The sequence below is a fragment of the Harpia harpyja genome, chromosome 23, assembly GCF_026419915.1.
Source record: "Harpia harpyja isolate bHarHar1 chromosome 23, bHarHar1 primary haplotype, whole genome shotgun sequence".
NCBI lineage: Eukaryota > Metazoa > Chordata > Aves > Accipitriformes > Accipitridae > Harpia > Harpia harpyja.
The window spans coordinates 388074-403804 of NC_068962.1; the positions used below are offsets into that span (position 1 = coordinate 388074).

General features: G+C 36.7%; 1 protein-coding gene across 11 annotated transcripts in view; it reads right to left on the reverse strand.

Annotated features, from left to right (window-relative positions):
- ATF7IP (activating transcription factor 7 interacting protein) overlaps nt 1–15731 on the reverse strand; it is a 115116-nt gene that overhangs the window by 21295 nt on the left and 78090 nt on the right. For 7 of the 11 annotated variants that reach the window (XM_052774518.1, XM_052774519.1, XM_052774524.1 and 4 more), the window contains 6 exons: nt 15319–15384; nt 14520–14593; nt 13905–13993; nt 11926–12564; nt 10261–10328; nt 4095–8885 (listed from right to left, as the gene is read on the reverse strand). In XM_052774518.1, coding sequence (XP_052630478.1) covers nt 7356–8885; nt 10261–10328; nt 11926–12564; nt 13905–13993; nt 14520–14593; nt 15319–15384 — 2466 coding nt within the window. In that variant the 3' untranslated portion in view covers nt 4095–7355. Of the gene's footprint in view, nt 1–4094; nt 8886–10260; nt 10329–11925; nt 12565–13904; nt 13994–14519; nt 14594–15318; nt 15385–15731 lie in introns of those variants that run through there. The other 4 variants (XM_052774529.1, XM_052774528.1, XM_052774527.1 and 1 more) reach the window with 3 other exon arrangements.

Here is a 15731-nt window from a genome sequence, read left to right on the forward strand (position 1 = left end):
ACAAATACAAGGAAGGAGACTGAATTTAAAGGCCAAAGCACATATGTTGAGACAAGGAGGTATCTCCCACCATAACTACAAGAGTGAGATTAACACAGAAAGTAGTTGTATCATCACAGCATATATATGTCAATGGCAAACTACTGAAGAAAACTGGGAAAGAAATCTCAAACTCAAATTGAACAGCAAATGCTACCTGTTGCATCATTTTGTATAACAGCACACATACACATGCCAACACGCACATGTATTGTACCACATGAAAAACCAAAAGGTAAATGTTGGTATTTTGAAGAAAGTTTTGAATATGCACTTCTGTATTCACATATGATATATATGATTTAAAAAAGGTTTTGGTATTATATAACGCCACGGTTCATCACATAGAGATAACAATGCTATTCATTGTAATGCCACCTGCTTTTCATAAGGGAACATTTCAGTACGTAAAAGTGAAAAACGAAGGGAAAAAAAATGCAACAACAAAAAAATACAGTGCAAAATAAAAATTAATTCCAGGGTAGTAAAGATCAAAATTCTGAAGATTGTGTGTGGCACACTGACACAGTGCAGACAATTTTATTATCAACAGTTTCTACAGTAACAAAACAGAAAAAATTCTGAGGGTTGTAAAACAGACAATCCATGAAGCATCACATCACCACAATCATACATGACGCACCAAGGCGTTATATAATAGCAAAATCAATCTTAAATTATGGGGAGCGATGTTAAAAATATGTTCTGGGGACAGGGTGTGTGTGGGGAGGGTGGTGATATGGTGTTTGTATGCATAATTATAAGGCCCATATTACGTTTTTAGTCACCCATATACAAAACTACAGATTTCAAGCACAGTCTAAGCAGCTGTGGAAATTATTTTTTTTTAATACATTTTTGAGCATATCTCAGTCACTAACTGCTTCAATGTCAGACTTATCACTCCTTAACAGTTACTTTTTCCAATGCAGTAACTCCCACAAAATTGAAGTAATTATTCCAGCCTTACAAAGCTGTCATGAAAATTTATTTGACCAGGTATACCAAATATATTTGTCATCTCTTACCAAGATAAAAATGAAAATGAAAATGCAATGAAGTTAGCAGTTTACCAAGATCATAGTTTGCACAAACAAAATTTCACAGGGCTGCAATACATGTTTTGATAGCGTGTGGTTGCACACTCATGTAACACTCAAATACTATTAACAGATATTTTATGTATTGCATTTGCAACATTGCTGTGTACCCCTTACCCTTAATTAGTACTGTGCAACACCTCCTACAGAACAAGAACAATGCAAGCATGGAAAAAAATGAATAACCAGTCTTAGTAACCCTTGTATATTATATACCCTCTCACTTCTTTTGTGCAAAGACTACACTACACGTTGGCTCTGCTACCCCTATTGATAAGAATCATAAACCAAGAAGGCTGAGAGATTGGTTGCCAGAAATGCTGTTTTTAGGCACTAGCTATCATAATTCCAACTAAAAGCCACAAAGGAACTCTCGACACAATGCTTAAAGTATTTCTCTGCTACTGTGACTTTGTTTTTCCTTAATCAAAACAGTTAAAAGGGTATATAATAAACACATACATGCATGCATGTGCACACACACATCTCTATACTGGTTCTTACTCTTTTAAGGTGAAACATCTACCTTGTTCTCCCAAAAGTGCCCACTGACAGTTTCCCAACACTATTATGTAGGATGGCCATCTTGGATGATGGAAGATCACCTTACTAATCAGTAAATATATTTATAGTACTTTTCAGATTAGTTTAATGCAGCCTTTAAAAGCTATTATCCATGTCTGGTGCAATGACATCATCAGCTGGATTGTTTTAATAATCCTCTCCATTTTTTGGCCCCAAATGACAACTTGGAGCCTACAAAACACAAGTATATTTACTTACTGCAAGCTGCTCTCAGTAACTGGGGGTGGTTTAGGTAACACTGATATGGTCTCAGGGAAAGAAAAATCACTTTAAAGATCATACAATTTTGTTCCTTACAAGAGCCACCCAATTCAGCTACGTGACGTCCTGTTGGAAATTTTTCAGATTATTTTTTTTAAATTCATTTTATAAACTGTCCTCCTGCTAACATCTTTATAATTTAGATTTCTAAGTAGTCTGAGGTAAAGGTTCTACCTCACAGATGACAGCTAGTTGCATTTTAAACAGCACAAATGTAACCCCAGGGTCAGAGACAAAAATCAAGTAGCCCATTTTACATATATAATTATGCATGTTTATTTTCAGTGACAAAACCATGAAACGCAAGGAACATATTCATCAATAATGCTTCAACAATATAGAATTAATAGCTGCTTATAAACTGTAAGCTGACATATCCACTTTGTTCACATTGTTTCCCAACAGATATTCACAAATTTTGTTACACATTGCAAAGTAAAGGGATAGGAGTTATAAATGTACTTTATTAACATTTTACCTAATGAATTTCCAATAGTCAGCAAAATATCTTCAAACAAATCAAGGCATGTCAGAAACAATGGGAAATGGATAGGACACTGGTGGTGATTTTTTTTTTTTTTTAAACTAATATTAGCTGAAAAGGTGAAAAGCACAGATGAAATTTAGACTGAAAAAAGATTTACTCCGTAAGAGGATAAGGTGCACCTGGAGTGGAGAACAGGGAAGAAAAGACTATTCACTTGACCTGGTGTTTTAATAAAGATAACGTAATCATTCTTTAGCAGATTGACTTTATGCCATCCATTTTTAACACATCCAACCCCATTCAAATTTGTTCACTGTTATTTTATGTCACAATGTAATAAAAGCTGCTTTCATAGATTCTCTTAGTATACCATAGCTATATTTATATATAATATATATAAATCCTGTATCTATAACTGGGATTCATAATAAAATATTGAAAAACCATTCTAAAGATTTGTTATATAATTAAAAATGCCTTTGCCTCTGTAACAATATTATTTACCCCAATACATTAAAAGTGCTTGTCATGTCTTCAGAAACGCAATTCTAGGACCTGAGGCACTGGAACGGCCATTGATAAAATGACTGGGACTGGATAACAACTCTTAAATTTCTGCGTACGCAGGAAAAGTTGAAGTTGAGAGACTAACACAAATATAGTAAGATGCCCCCTCCCACACCCCTGTGGCCATTTCTTTTGGAGCAAGAAGCAGAGGAAGGCTGAAAATGGAGCAGCAGTCATACAGCAAAATCATACGTCCGAGCTGCTTACTGAAAACTTTGACTACACTGATCTTAACAATATGCAACTATTGAGAAGATAACTCAGGATAACCAAAGAAATGTACCAGACTAAAAACACAACAAAGCCAAGAACATGTTCAATTTCAAAGCATCCTTCCAATGCCTTCAGGTATTTGACATTGTGCACAATGGAGCTCTTCAGGGGGCACACAGAATGTGGGTATAGTAAAGAACATTTACCTTCTAGATCTCCCACACTGTAGATCACAGTACCTTACTGCGGGGATGAATTACTTAAATAGCAATAAAAGAATAAAAAATTTAACATACTGTAAGATACTGTGCTAACTTCATAAAAATAAAAAGTAATTAGGGTACTCCTTGAAGTAACAGCAGAGATTTCCAAACTTACCAGGAAAAAGCACAGAAAACACAAGTTCTAGATTCACAGCACCAGTACCAAAGCTGCACTATGAAAATGAGATGAGAACTAAATATATGGATGTATTATGTAAGGTTCCAGTCACTCCCCACTGTTTTCAGAGTCATCTCCATCAAGGGAAATGGAATTTAATCAATGACATGGCAGCCATAATTTAAAAAATTAGTTTAGTTGACTTAGTTAAGGCTAAGCGCTGTTTTTTTTGCAAATGAAATGAAATATTCTTATTTTAGGAAAAGATCTAATTAGAAAATTCAAGAGTGGCAGATGACTAATTTCTTTCAAACCATATTTGTTATATTCAGATTTTTAAAGTGAATTTTAAATGATGATTAACAATTTTGCATTATGTTTACATCAAAAGTCTAAATTTAAGTTTAGACAAACAAACTGTACTTAACCTGTTGGTCCACACCAACATGCTTCACCTATAATGGAAAGGAAAAAAAAAAAAAAAAGAAGAAAAACTCAGATATCCTGCTGTTTGAGGTTCTCTGCTGATACTGCCACTAGAGGAGTCCAATTCATGTTCGTTTTGATAGAATTCATTATGTCCACACAGCATAACCTGTACTGCAATGAACAGGATTGACCTGAAATTTTATCTCACAGTTTAAAAGCGGAAAAACAAAAAAAAAAAAGGGGGGAGGGGAAGACCCCCTGCTCCCCATATTACTGTACGCATAGCCAAAGCTGGCTTTACAAAAGCAGCAAAACACCCATTCTGTTTGCCTACTTCAGCTTTTCTAGAAGGGTAATACATGTAGGAAAGACTCATTTAACACTTTGGGTGGGAGGGGGAACAGGAGAAAGATTTTTCAGTTCTAGAAGGTTAGAAATACGTTCTATTCATTAGAATTAATTCAAATATTAGTGGAAAGCTTAGGGAACACGGACTCCAGCTCTTGTGAAGCAATAATACTTCCAGCCCAAACCAGGAGTGCTTTTTCTCATTTTCAAAAAAAAAATTTCCCCCATACAAAAATAAAAAGCTAGTAATACTGCAGTCAGTAGCTTTGAAGTATCAGGTTCAAACTGAAGGTAGTGAGAGGACATTGTATAGTTGGTGCCAACAGAATGAGAATTTAACAAATGAGAAGCCCAAAATACCCAATTACAAGCCAACAGAATGGAAGTTAAGTTAGAAGCCAAAGGATAATTAGAAGGAATCAGAGACATGCCCAGATTGACCAAAAGAGTCCCTTTTTCAATTTAAATCACCAACTAGATTTGTGTTAAGGAATGAAACAAGCAGCAATATGCTGTTACAGTAAGTTACCTAGATGCAGTTAGGACCAGAGCAGGGCATGTGGTCAGTATGACCACAGTATGCAGCAAGAGGGAACAGAAAAGAATCATCTCCTGGCAACATACTTTTCTTGTTTCTGCAGAATAAATGTTCAACACCTGTATGCTGGAACAAGCAACTACCCGAGACAATGACAGGACTACTTTTTTTTGTGAGGGGAGATAATACATACCCGTCTTGATGAAAGTTTAGATTAAATCTCTTCAAGCAAGAAATTAAATTTGTTTGGCTGAATTATGAATTTTATGAATCCCTAAAAGTTGGAAATTTATGTTACTCTAGAATATCCTAGAATAAGTTACTGCACAGTTCTCCTATATTTCGAGGACTGTTTGCCCTTCATTTTTTCAATTTTTCTTCTTTCTAGCTATTAGGAAGGATTACTTCTTTACCATTTTCATTTGATTTACTCTAGGCTTGACAAAATGATAATCCTGGATCCATGATTTCCTTCCTCTAGTCACTGATGTTGTAAATTAATGCTGTGACTAAGGAAGTGTAGGATTGTGCATAATTAATTATTATATAAACAATTACATCTCATCAACTAGCTTAATCATTATAATAACAGCAAATAAAAGTGACTGTAAAGACAATACATAAGATGAATATAGCGCTTTCAAAACATTTTAATCTTTAGCATGATCCATCAGAAAATGGAACACACTGTGCTGGTCTTACACTTTGGAAAACTGATGAAGTATGTATGAATAACCTACCCAAAGCCACAAAGGTGAACATTACCAGCCAAGACAAAACTCCAAAGTTCAGACATCAAGTCCTCTGTTCAGACTATAACAAAGTGACAAACCTCATTCAATATTTGAAAGCCTTTCCCAGCAAGGAAGTTCTCCACAGAATTAAGAGTTTGTCATGGTCAATTTGTTATTTCAGCTGGGATCTTTCTCTATTTTGTCCACTGCTGAGCAAGATAACACTTCCAGTGAAGTCCTTAATGTGATAAACCATGTGTGTACACACATACACACACACGTCAAAAGGATGAAGCCATTCTTATTTCATTCAGTTGATATAATGGAAAACAGTTGTAAATGCTACAGTTTCTCCTTCCAAAGTAGACCTACCATAATTTGTGATTTGATGACCAGTTTTCCATTTTTATTTACAGGAAGATATCTCGATTTGTCAGAATCTGACGAAAATTATGGCATAGAATAGCAGAGACAAACCATGAGTTAGATTTTCAAGTGTGATTCACTAAAAATGAACTATGACTAGCCCTCCTAATTTGTAATTTTTTTTTCCATTAAAGAGCCTTTTAAACTACAATTTCATTTCTCTGACAAAATTCACATCTGCTATCCTGAGAATTTCTAACCTGTAAAAATCTATGGAAAATGTAATGATAGGATCAGTTTACTACAGTGAACTAATCTAAAAAAGTTAAAATAAAAATAATATTTGGATAGGGTTTGGTAGAGAAGAACAGGATGTGCTTCTTGTGAATTATACTATACTGAGAAAGACTATACTGACTATACTGCAAAGACAATGTGAAATGTAATGCAAGGGGTCAGTGAGAGGAAATACAAAAAAGCCCTCTCACAAGATAACACATACAGACACAACACTTCAACTCTAATTACTTGCTATTTAAGCAATAAAGGTGTTCTCAACTCTTTTAAGAACCTTTTCCCTGTTTCATGCACAACTGAAGAGATCCCAATTTTATTATAATTTGTATCAAATAGTGCCTTTGGAGAACAGAATGACTTAAATCTTAGCCAGAAATATTAAATAGGAAAAGGAAAGACCTGCAATACAAATCTGTAGCTCACAGAGAAAATAAATTTACAAGAAAGTTTAAAAAAAAAAAAAAAAAAAAAAGGCACAATCCTCTGGTAGACCTGATAACAATTTGAACAGAGAGGGCGACAGTGGTCAAGCAATTCCAGGTGTTTTCATGCATACGTGTATATTTGTAGTGTATCTGTGTCTATTTCATTCAGCTTCTACTTTCTCCGTGCTCTTCAGTAATCAAGTATTTGATTTGTAAGATGCTACATTAGTGCCAGCAGGCACAAAATGGTATAATAAATACACTCTTCACAAAATATAAAAGCCATGCACTTAGTGAAGAAAGCATAGCTCTTCAGCTAAGTGGAAATCAGTATCTCCCTTTCATTTTTTTAAAACAGCTCTGCTCAGCCACTTAAAGAGTCCCAGCTGCCACAGAAAGTCATACAAACTCCAAGCCCTGCTCTGTTTAAGTTTCTGTTCCATAGCTCACTTCAGGAGTGCGAACAGGATACTTCTTGCTGAACTAGACCGTAAGAAATTTCCTTAGTAGACAAAGTGAAAAAACAAGTCTGGTAATTTTTTCCATTTTAGCAAATCATTTGAAATCAGTTCCATTACAGAAGCATCAAGTCATTGGTTCTTGTTTTATCACACGCTTTATAAAGACAGGTTTGTTACAACAGCCTTGATGGGGACTGGCAGTTAGGTTCCCACTGGCCACGTTCTTGGGGAGAAGCACCTTGGAAGAACTGTGGTTCAACAGGACAGGGCTTTTGGAATTCAGAGCTGGGCGTTCCTCAGGGACTAAAGTCACAGAATTAGCGCCCGGTGGCACCACAGATTTCTTAGGGAATAAAATTTTGCTTTGTTCTAGAACAACATGGTTTATAGAAGAGGTGGAGGCACCAGATATTGATTCTTTTATCGCTTCGTTTGGGATCTTGCTATATATGTAATTGGGGGCGTTATTCTCCATTATATCTGACCAAGCCCTGTAGCGAACTTCCGCAGCTCCCCAGTAGTGTCTAATAGCAGACTCGGAGCGATGGCCTGTCACTGCCATTATTTCTCTAGGCCCCAGTCCTGCTTCACACAGTAGCTGGATGGTGGTAGTTCGGAGAGAATGATTGGTGTATCGTTGAGAGAGCCTGGCTGCCACACTTATCCTGGGCATCATGGTACCTAAGTAGTTCACACCCATCGGTTCTCTTTTGTACCAGACAGGCTGTTCTTGCATTTGCTCTGACGTTAGCTTTAAAGGATGCAGGTAAAAGGCAGGGGGCTCTGGAGGCAACTTAGACAAATAAAGCTCCAAGGAAAAAACAGGACAGTTTGGGTCCCCTGGCATATCATACATTTTACCCATTTTATGAGGATCTTCTCCATTTTTTCCTTTGCCAGGATACCTAAACATAGCGTATCGACGCCCATTCTTGTCCTTCTCAACAACAAAAGCATCTGGAGCCAGATCTCTTAAAATTTCCCTCCCTCGTTTGGCAAAATGCAACTGCAAATCAAACCACACCTTGTTGACGAGTGCCAGTGGGCTGTGCAATCCCAGCACACCAGATTGTTTAATCTTACGCAAGTCCTCAGCAGCTATAGGAGGATGGTGGTGAGTCTCATCCTTTCCCTGCATGCGCAGCATCTTCAGCACGCTCACAAATACCGTGTTTGCACTAGCAAACTCTTTGTCCTTCATTAAGCAAATTTGACGATTATAAGGTGGCATTTTGAGATGCCGGTTTAAGCCAGCACGCATTGACTTGTAGCTTGCCACACTGTAGGTATTTCCATCATGATTCCTTATTGTATAATAAAACTCTCTTAGGATATCATTGAGTTCACTTACTGGGACCAATTCAAAGCTAGGATCCTTGCCATTTTTGGCCAGCCATTGTTTTAATAGGTTAGCTGCCCAGCCAGTCTGCTTGTGGGTGTTTTTGATGCTCTTAGCATCCTCTTCCTCTTCCTCCAAGCCAAAGAGGACATCCTCGGGGAAGTTAAAATTCGTCTGTGCTGCTTCTACTGCTTCTTTATTTTCTGATGAAGTCTCTTCCTGTTTCAACTGCTTTTCGAAACAATTGATCAAAGTTGTACCATCAAATATGCCACAGGTATACGGAACACAGCGAACTACTTTTTGATCTGAGAGCTGTGAAGTGCGGAGCAATACATAATATTTTGGATTTTACACAACAAAAAGCAGGTGGCATTAACTGGATTTTTCAAATGATATGGCATGTCAATTCCATACCTCACTAGCCAATTAAAATGCATCAGGTCCTTCTTTCTTAACCATGGCATTACACATGCTTTAACTGATTTGACTGAAAGCAAACCTAGAAACATACACTATAACAGAAGACTGAAAACCGGAAAGCATCATGTGTCTTTTATTTCCCTCCTCCTTGCTCACCTTCCATTGATAAATACCACTATCACACACATTCTGTTTTTCCAAAATCTTTTCCGGGTTTCAGGCTCTACTGAAGAAAAAAAATTCCAAAATATGCATCTTATACTGAAAATTAAATCTTAAAACCGTACATCTGTCATCCATTCTGGTACTGAATTTCCTACATATCAAGTATTGACAAATGTTTTAATAGCTATAATCCACAGGTATCTTTGAAAAATGAAGTTCCAAACAACCATTCTTTATGAAATGCCTTAATAAAAAGGTAGAGTGAGGCACAGTTTATACTGTATAATACTTGTTATCTTTGCCAGACTATTTCTGCAACAAGTGAAAAACAGAATCTTGTCCAGTATATTTTCTCCTTGCTTTGAAATACAATTCAGATTTAACTGTACCCTGAAACACTATTAAATGTAGAAATTTTGGCTAGAAGAAATTAATTTTATTCCCCTTAATAAAATGACTTCCAGTTAACAGCAATGTAAGCATGATGTGCTTTGTGAAATATCTATACGCAGAAAGAAAATTAATTACAAATAATTTTAAATAGCTTAATTTCAACCTTTAAGTTTCAAAGCAAGTTCAACAAATTTTAGATGAGGAATCCAGAAGTACTGCAAGTTCTCCTTTATCATGAAGTAGTTATTCCTGAAGAAAATTTCTTTTCCTTTTTTTTTTCCTATGACATATGGCAATGAAATATTAGAACTCCCAATTCTTACTAACTTCTGGATTAGTGTGGAAATGAAAGCGCTGCAATAATTTACAAAATATTTGTAGCTCTAAGTTCAAGCCCTTCAGACAAAAACTGGGCAGGGTTTTCTTTTGTATGTTAGCCCTGTTTCATCAGACAAGTTTTTAGTGTGCTCCTGATATACTAACTTATCTACTTACACAACCCCCATCAGAAAACTTCTGAAAAGATTATCAGAAGCTCATGCTCAATACTCTGGATCAGAAGAAGAAGAAAAATACAAACGGACAGAAACTAGAAAGGATGGCACGAAAAAGAAACTAAAATTGTTTCATTATGAGCAATAAAGGTAAAGAACTTTTCTCCTGTGGATTGTAACTTTAGAATTTTTTATAGAAACAATCAACAACCTACCTGTGTTGTTCCCTCAGCAGTTCGCTTGTTTGCCGAAGTATCTGTTGGTGGCCTGCTTGTCTGGTTTTCTGAGGGGTCAAGAAATTGTTCATTTGCAGTATCTAATCAGTACTAAATACTGCTATCACCTATACAAATTTGGAGGCAATATCCAAATGGTTTGATACTAAACATTCAGTATGTGGCACATTTAACATTTTTCTGCCCTGATTTTCTATTATAAGTATTCAAGCGTGATAACTACCATTTTTCAGAGGGAACAGAAGATACAGAAAAGCAAAATGGCACTTTCCAGCCTAGAAGCAGTGTATGTTCCCTTCCTTGAAAGTCTGACAGTGTATTCAAAACATTTTATGAAAATTCCCTTGCCTATCTGAGGACAAAGCATAACTCCAACCACTCCTCCCTCCATACATAAACTGACAAGATATTAAACTGAAAAACAATTACAATTATTCAACATTTTTGTACAAAAAATTGACTGAACAATGGATGGTTAAACAGACTGTAGAATACATAACAGAGACAATTTGTGCAGTGAGACTGAGTATTTTTATTAGCTCAGCCAAACATATATCTAAACTAGCAACTTAAGGAGAAGTTGCTTGAATATTTGATGTAGACATTTAAATCCAAATTCTCTGTTCTTATTAATTTTAACCAGAGCTTAGCAACAGTGCTGGCCCAAAGCAGTTTTTCAATTCTGGTGAGAAAACTACTAGGGTATACACTAAGGCTATGTGAACTGCACAAAATGAGACACATTTTTTGGACACATAGGCCCTTCCTTTGGTCACTGTGCCTGATCTGTCACAACCCTTTTTATGTTGTGTTAAATCACTGTATTAGCTTTAGAGCTAAAAATCAATACAAAGCATGTAACTGTCTAACTCTGGAAGACAGATTTTAACATAGGTAACTTAGAGATGGGAAAATGAAATAAAACTAGTTCTGATGTAAAGCTCTGCTTGAGTTCATTTTAATTGTGCCAATGAGAAACTTGTTATAATTCCAACTCACTTAATCTTGAGAACCTCTTAGAAAAAAATTTTCAAGGTACGTAAAATCAGCAGTGCAGATAATCATCGTGGCATGGTGAAAGATGGAGAGAAAATACTTAAAGATATTTAATCTAGATACCGTTATTTAAACATTCATTGTGCTCTGAGACTTTATTTTAAATACAATAAATGTACTTCTTTGGAACTAGATTAGTATTCAGCTGCATTTTTTCCCCCCATTTTGTTTACTTTTAAGTGTTGTGAAAATTAAGTTAATGACTATACTTTCCTTTCAGTATGTCTTTGCTTAGAAAGGCAGCCAGATTATTTTGAGAGGCTGTATTAAAAATAAATGCCAAGTTGGTAATGGTAGAATAGGAGTTTCTGACTTCATGCTAGGAATTATATAAATCAATTTCTAAATAAAATAAACCTAACAGAGCCACGCTGCTGACTCCTTCTAAGGAGAGATTATTTACAACAATGGCGGAAACTCATCTGTGACAGAGATGATTTTAATCTTGACAATTTCAACAGAAAGGCAACCCAGAAGAAACATCTCAGTAAAACAGACTAACAAACAAATTTCCACAGGAGTGCAGTTTTGGGTTTCCCTTTGAGAACTATTTTCTTTTCCCAGTGTCAACATTCAAGCATAACTTACCAAGTCTGGGCGCTGTAATGGTGGGTGGTTCAATAGGAGCTGTACTACTAAATGCAGAGAGGGGAATCTTCATCTGTAGGGGGGCTCGACTGCTGGTAGCATTATAAAGTCCTGAAGTACCCACTGTGGGCAAAGAAGTCCTTGTGGCCTGGGCAACAGGATGTGCAGTAGAAACAGCCTGTACTGCCAACGTTGTGCCTATTGGCCCAGCACTGGCTGGAGAGTTCCTTTGAATGCCAGGACTGGGCACAGATGGGCTGTTATTTGGTTTAGTTGGGTTAGTGGAGGCCAAAGACACTGTAGTTTTGGTAAGGCTACCAACTGTAGATGAGCTTTGTACGGATATAAATTCAACGTTGCCTGACTGTTGGTTAGTGACCAAAGTCCCTGTGTGGCCTTGCAGGAGCTGAGGCTGGGATGACACTGCGACAGGTACGTGCAAGATTACAGGCAAAGACTGCAATGAGACAGACACTGACTGAGTGCTGCCACTGGGCACTTGGTTAGTGCCTACAACCGTAGCTGTGTTAGCTGTGGGAAGAACTGCTGTTGTCAAAGAGCTGGTGGAGGTCACTGGAGTCTGAGGCTTAGGGTGTCCACTGACAACTGTCGGAGGAGCAGCAAGACTGGAAGCTGGCACTACACGCCCCCCCCCCCCCAAAAAAAAAAAAGAAAAAAAAAGAAAAAAAATTAAGTATTTGAACCAAGTCGGAAGTTTCACTCCAGCACAACAAATTGAAACAATTTACGGTGAGGGTGGTGGGTGAGTCACTGGAACAGGTTGTCCGGAGAAGTTTTGAATGCCCTATCATCCTAAGTGTTCAAAGTCAGGCTGGACAGGGCTTTGAGCAACCTGATCTAGTTAAAGACATCCTGGCCTATGACAGGGGGGTTGGACTAGATGATCTTTAAAGGTCCCTTCCAACCCAAACCATGTTATGATTCTATGAAAAATGTGGTATATGATTAGCGTTTTTGCAAAGAAAGGTTATAGATAGTCGTCTTCTGTTGTACACTCTGACATTCAATGGCCTAGTTAAAGATACAGTCAATACTGTATTTCTGTCTGGAAGAACTACATATAAATGGCAAAAAAATTAAGATATACAAAGACCTATGACACAAACAGGCTTGAAGAAAGCCCCAAGATTCAACTGTTGAGAACACATGAAATATAGCATTTTAAACACTCATTACAGAAACAGAAGAAAAACTGGTCCTTCAGAAAACACAAGACAAGAAAAACTAAGTCAGTTATGACTAATTTGCTTTGTATAGGTAGGACCTTGTATCCAGAAGGTTCTACTGAAACCAAGGATTAATGTGTCAGAGAAGATACTCGCTTTTATGCAACAAAATTTCAGGATTAAATCTAAAGATCAGGAGCATAATACAGTACAGAAAGCCAGTATATGCCTACTATGAGATGATTCTGTGGAAAAGATTCAGCATTCAATATTAGGTGAACTATTTTTAAAACAAAACATGGTGTGACTACAATGAATGTAATTAATAGTGGTTTTGATTCTACATTCCCTATAAAAATCTAACCCAGAAATTCCATTTTTCAACTTGATTCCCTTAAGAAATGTGGCTTATGACTTCCTTTAGTTCCCCACTCAACTTCTGTAGCCATTAGGTAGAAGGGAAGATACCAGCATCCTACTATGATCAAGTACAAAAAACAGCCTGTGAGCCATGTGTTTCACCTCTCAGCAGCTGAGAGACTGCAAGTTTTGCTGCCATACCCAGCAAGCAGTCTGCTGAAGCATCTCATCTACCCACATGTTCTGGCTGGCCAAATCAACACATTTTTTCCCTTACCTGGTAAGCACACTACACAAATACAAACTGGGAATGTGGTAAGGAGCTAAAAAGAATGATTTTTGATGTCATATGATGTTCAGTTAGTTACTTATTTAATGGAAAGCAGTAAAACTTCTAAGAAGTGTGTGTATATTCCATAGACAGTTTCTTACCTGCATTCACAGGGGCTTGAAAAGTTGCTGGCGTGCTCTCTCCTACATTCCTCTTTGACTCCAGCATCTGCCTCACTGTGCCAGCATTTCTAAGAAACAAAGTTTCAGTTAGCATTTTTCAATGAGCCACACCAGCTATAATTATGAACAGTAGGATGATGAAAAAAAAAAAGCCTTATTTTACAGATATTCTTTTCATTGACATTTTCTAAACCCATTTATTTTCTGCCCCCCTATGCAAATTAACTTTGGATATTCCCCTACTAAAAAAATATATATATATATATGCAGAATTATTTGTAAATTTTCAAGTGCTTGCACCAAGTTTGCCTTCACAATGAGAATTTTCCCTTCCTTGAAATTAAACTTCCATTTTTATCCATTATTTTTTAACTGCTGAAACAACACTCATCTCAGTTTACCTAAGAATGGATTCAATACTGTCCATTTATGACTTCTGTGAAAGAAAATAGAATTTTACAATTGAAGAGCGATGAAGGAAAAGGAAAAGCACTTTAATTAAAAGAAGAAAATACAGGGATTATCCATTACACGACATATCTTAAGTGTCCTATTGTAAATTTTAACATGGTCACAGCGATGTGGTTTGCTTACCGATATGTCGCGTTGATTGTGTTTGCAGTGTCACTTGCTGCTTTCCCTGGAGACAGGGGTGCATTTGGTGAATTCTACAAAAAAAAACCAAACAACAACAACAAAAAAAACCAAAAACAAAAGGCAAAAAAAAAAAGCCATAACAAGACAACCATAAGTCAGCTTGCAAACTTACGCTTTTATTATATTTTATATTCATTCATTTCTGTGCGAGATACACATTTTCTGGAGCCAACACTGCAGGAGAACTTGACATGTTCTACAACTCCCCAAAACCTTCTTGGTCCTACCTGCCTCCCTCTCCTACATCCTGCCTTTTTATAAGTGTCTTGCCTTCAGATTTTTATAGCATGAGAATCAAAATTTCTTCTTGAACATTCATGGACTTTTAGCTTCCACTTCTTCACAGTAATTAATCCAAAATAATCATTCTGGACACAGAGAAATACTATTGCTTGTATCCTTTCCTCTCCTCCCTCCACCCCCAAAATCAAGGTACTGGGATTTGCTCTTATTTACTCTGTACTCTTCAGACTGAAGTAAATTAGATTTACTGACATAGAGTATAAGGTGGTTTCACACTAATAATACCTAAAGAACCTTCTGTACAAATCAGAATTACACAACAGATGTCACAAGACTATTCTTTCATATCACTGCCTTTAACCAAACAAGACAAACGTACTTTGTGAACGCCATTGAACAACCAGGTCACATCTTTCTGCATATAAAATTTCTTTGTTTTCAACACAAAGTTTAGGCTAACTCAGAAAAACAAATATAAAAATCTAGTTCTTACTTCCTGTCTTTTCTTCAAGTCCTCCCTGGCTGCTCCAAACCGCTTTGTCAATCTAGCAATTTTAGCCTAAATGGGAAGAAGATGAAAACAAACAAAACCATAAATATCCTCCCCAAGAACCATCAAAGAAATTACACAAACTAGAAGATATATAATTAAGACATCAAGTCAAAGACTATTTTCATATCAGGGGAAATTATTCTTCCTTGAAATACAGTACAACTACATTACTTCAGAGCAGCAGAAAGACACATACGTGTATCACAATCAAGGTATCTTAGAGATAACCTGAATTATTTTCCTTCCTATTCACAACTGTACAAGCAATCCATCTTGCAGAGGTTCACGTAATACTCTGCATGAATGAAAGCAACTGAAAGCATTTGACTGTTTTAATGCCTTAGGTACCAACC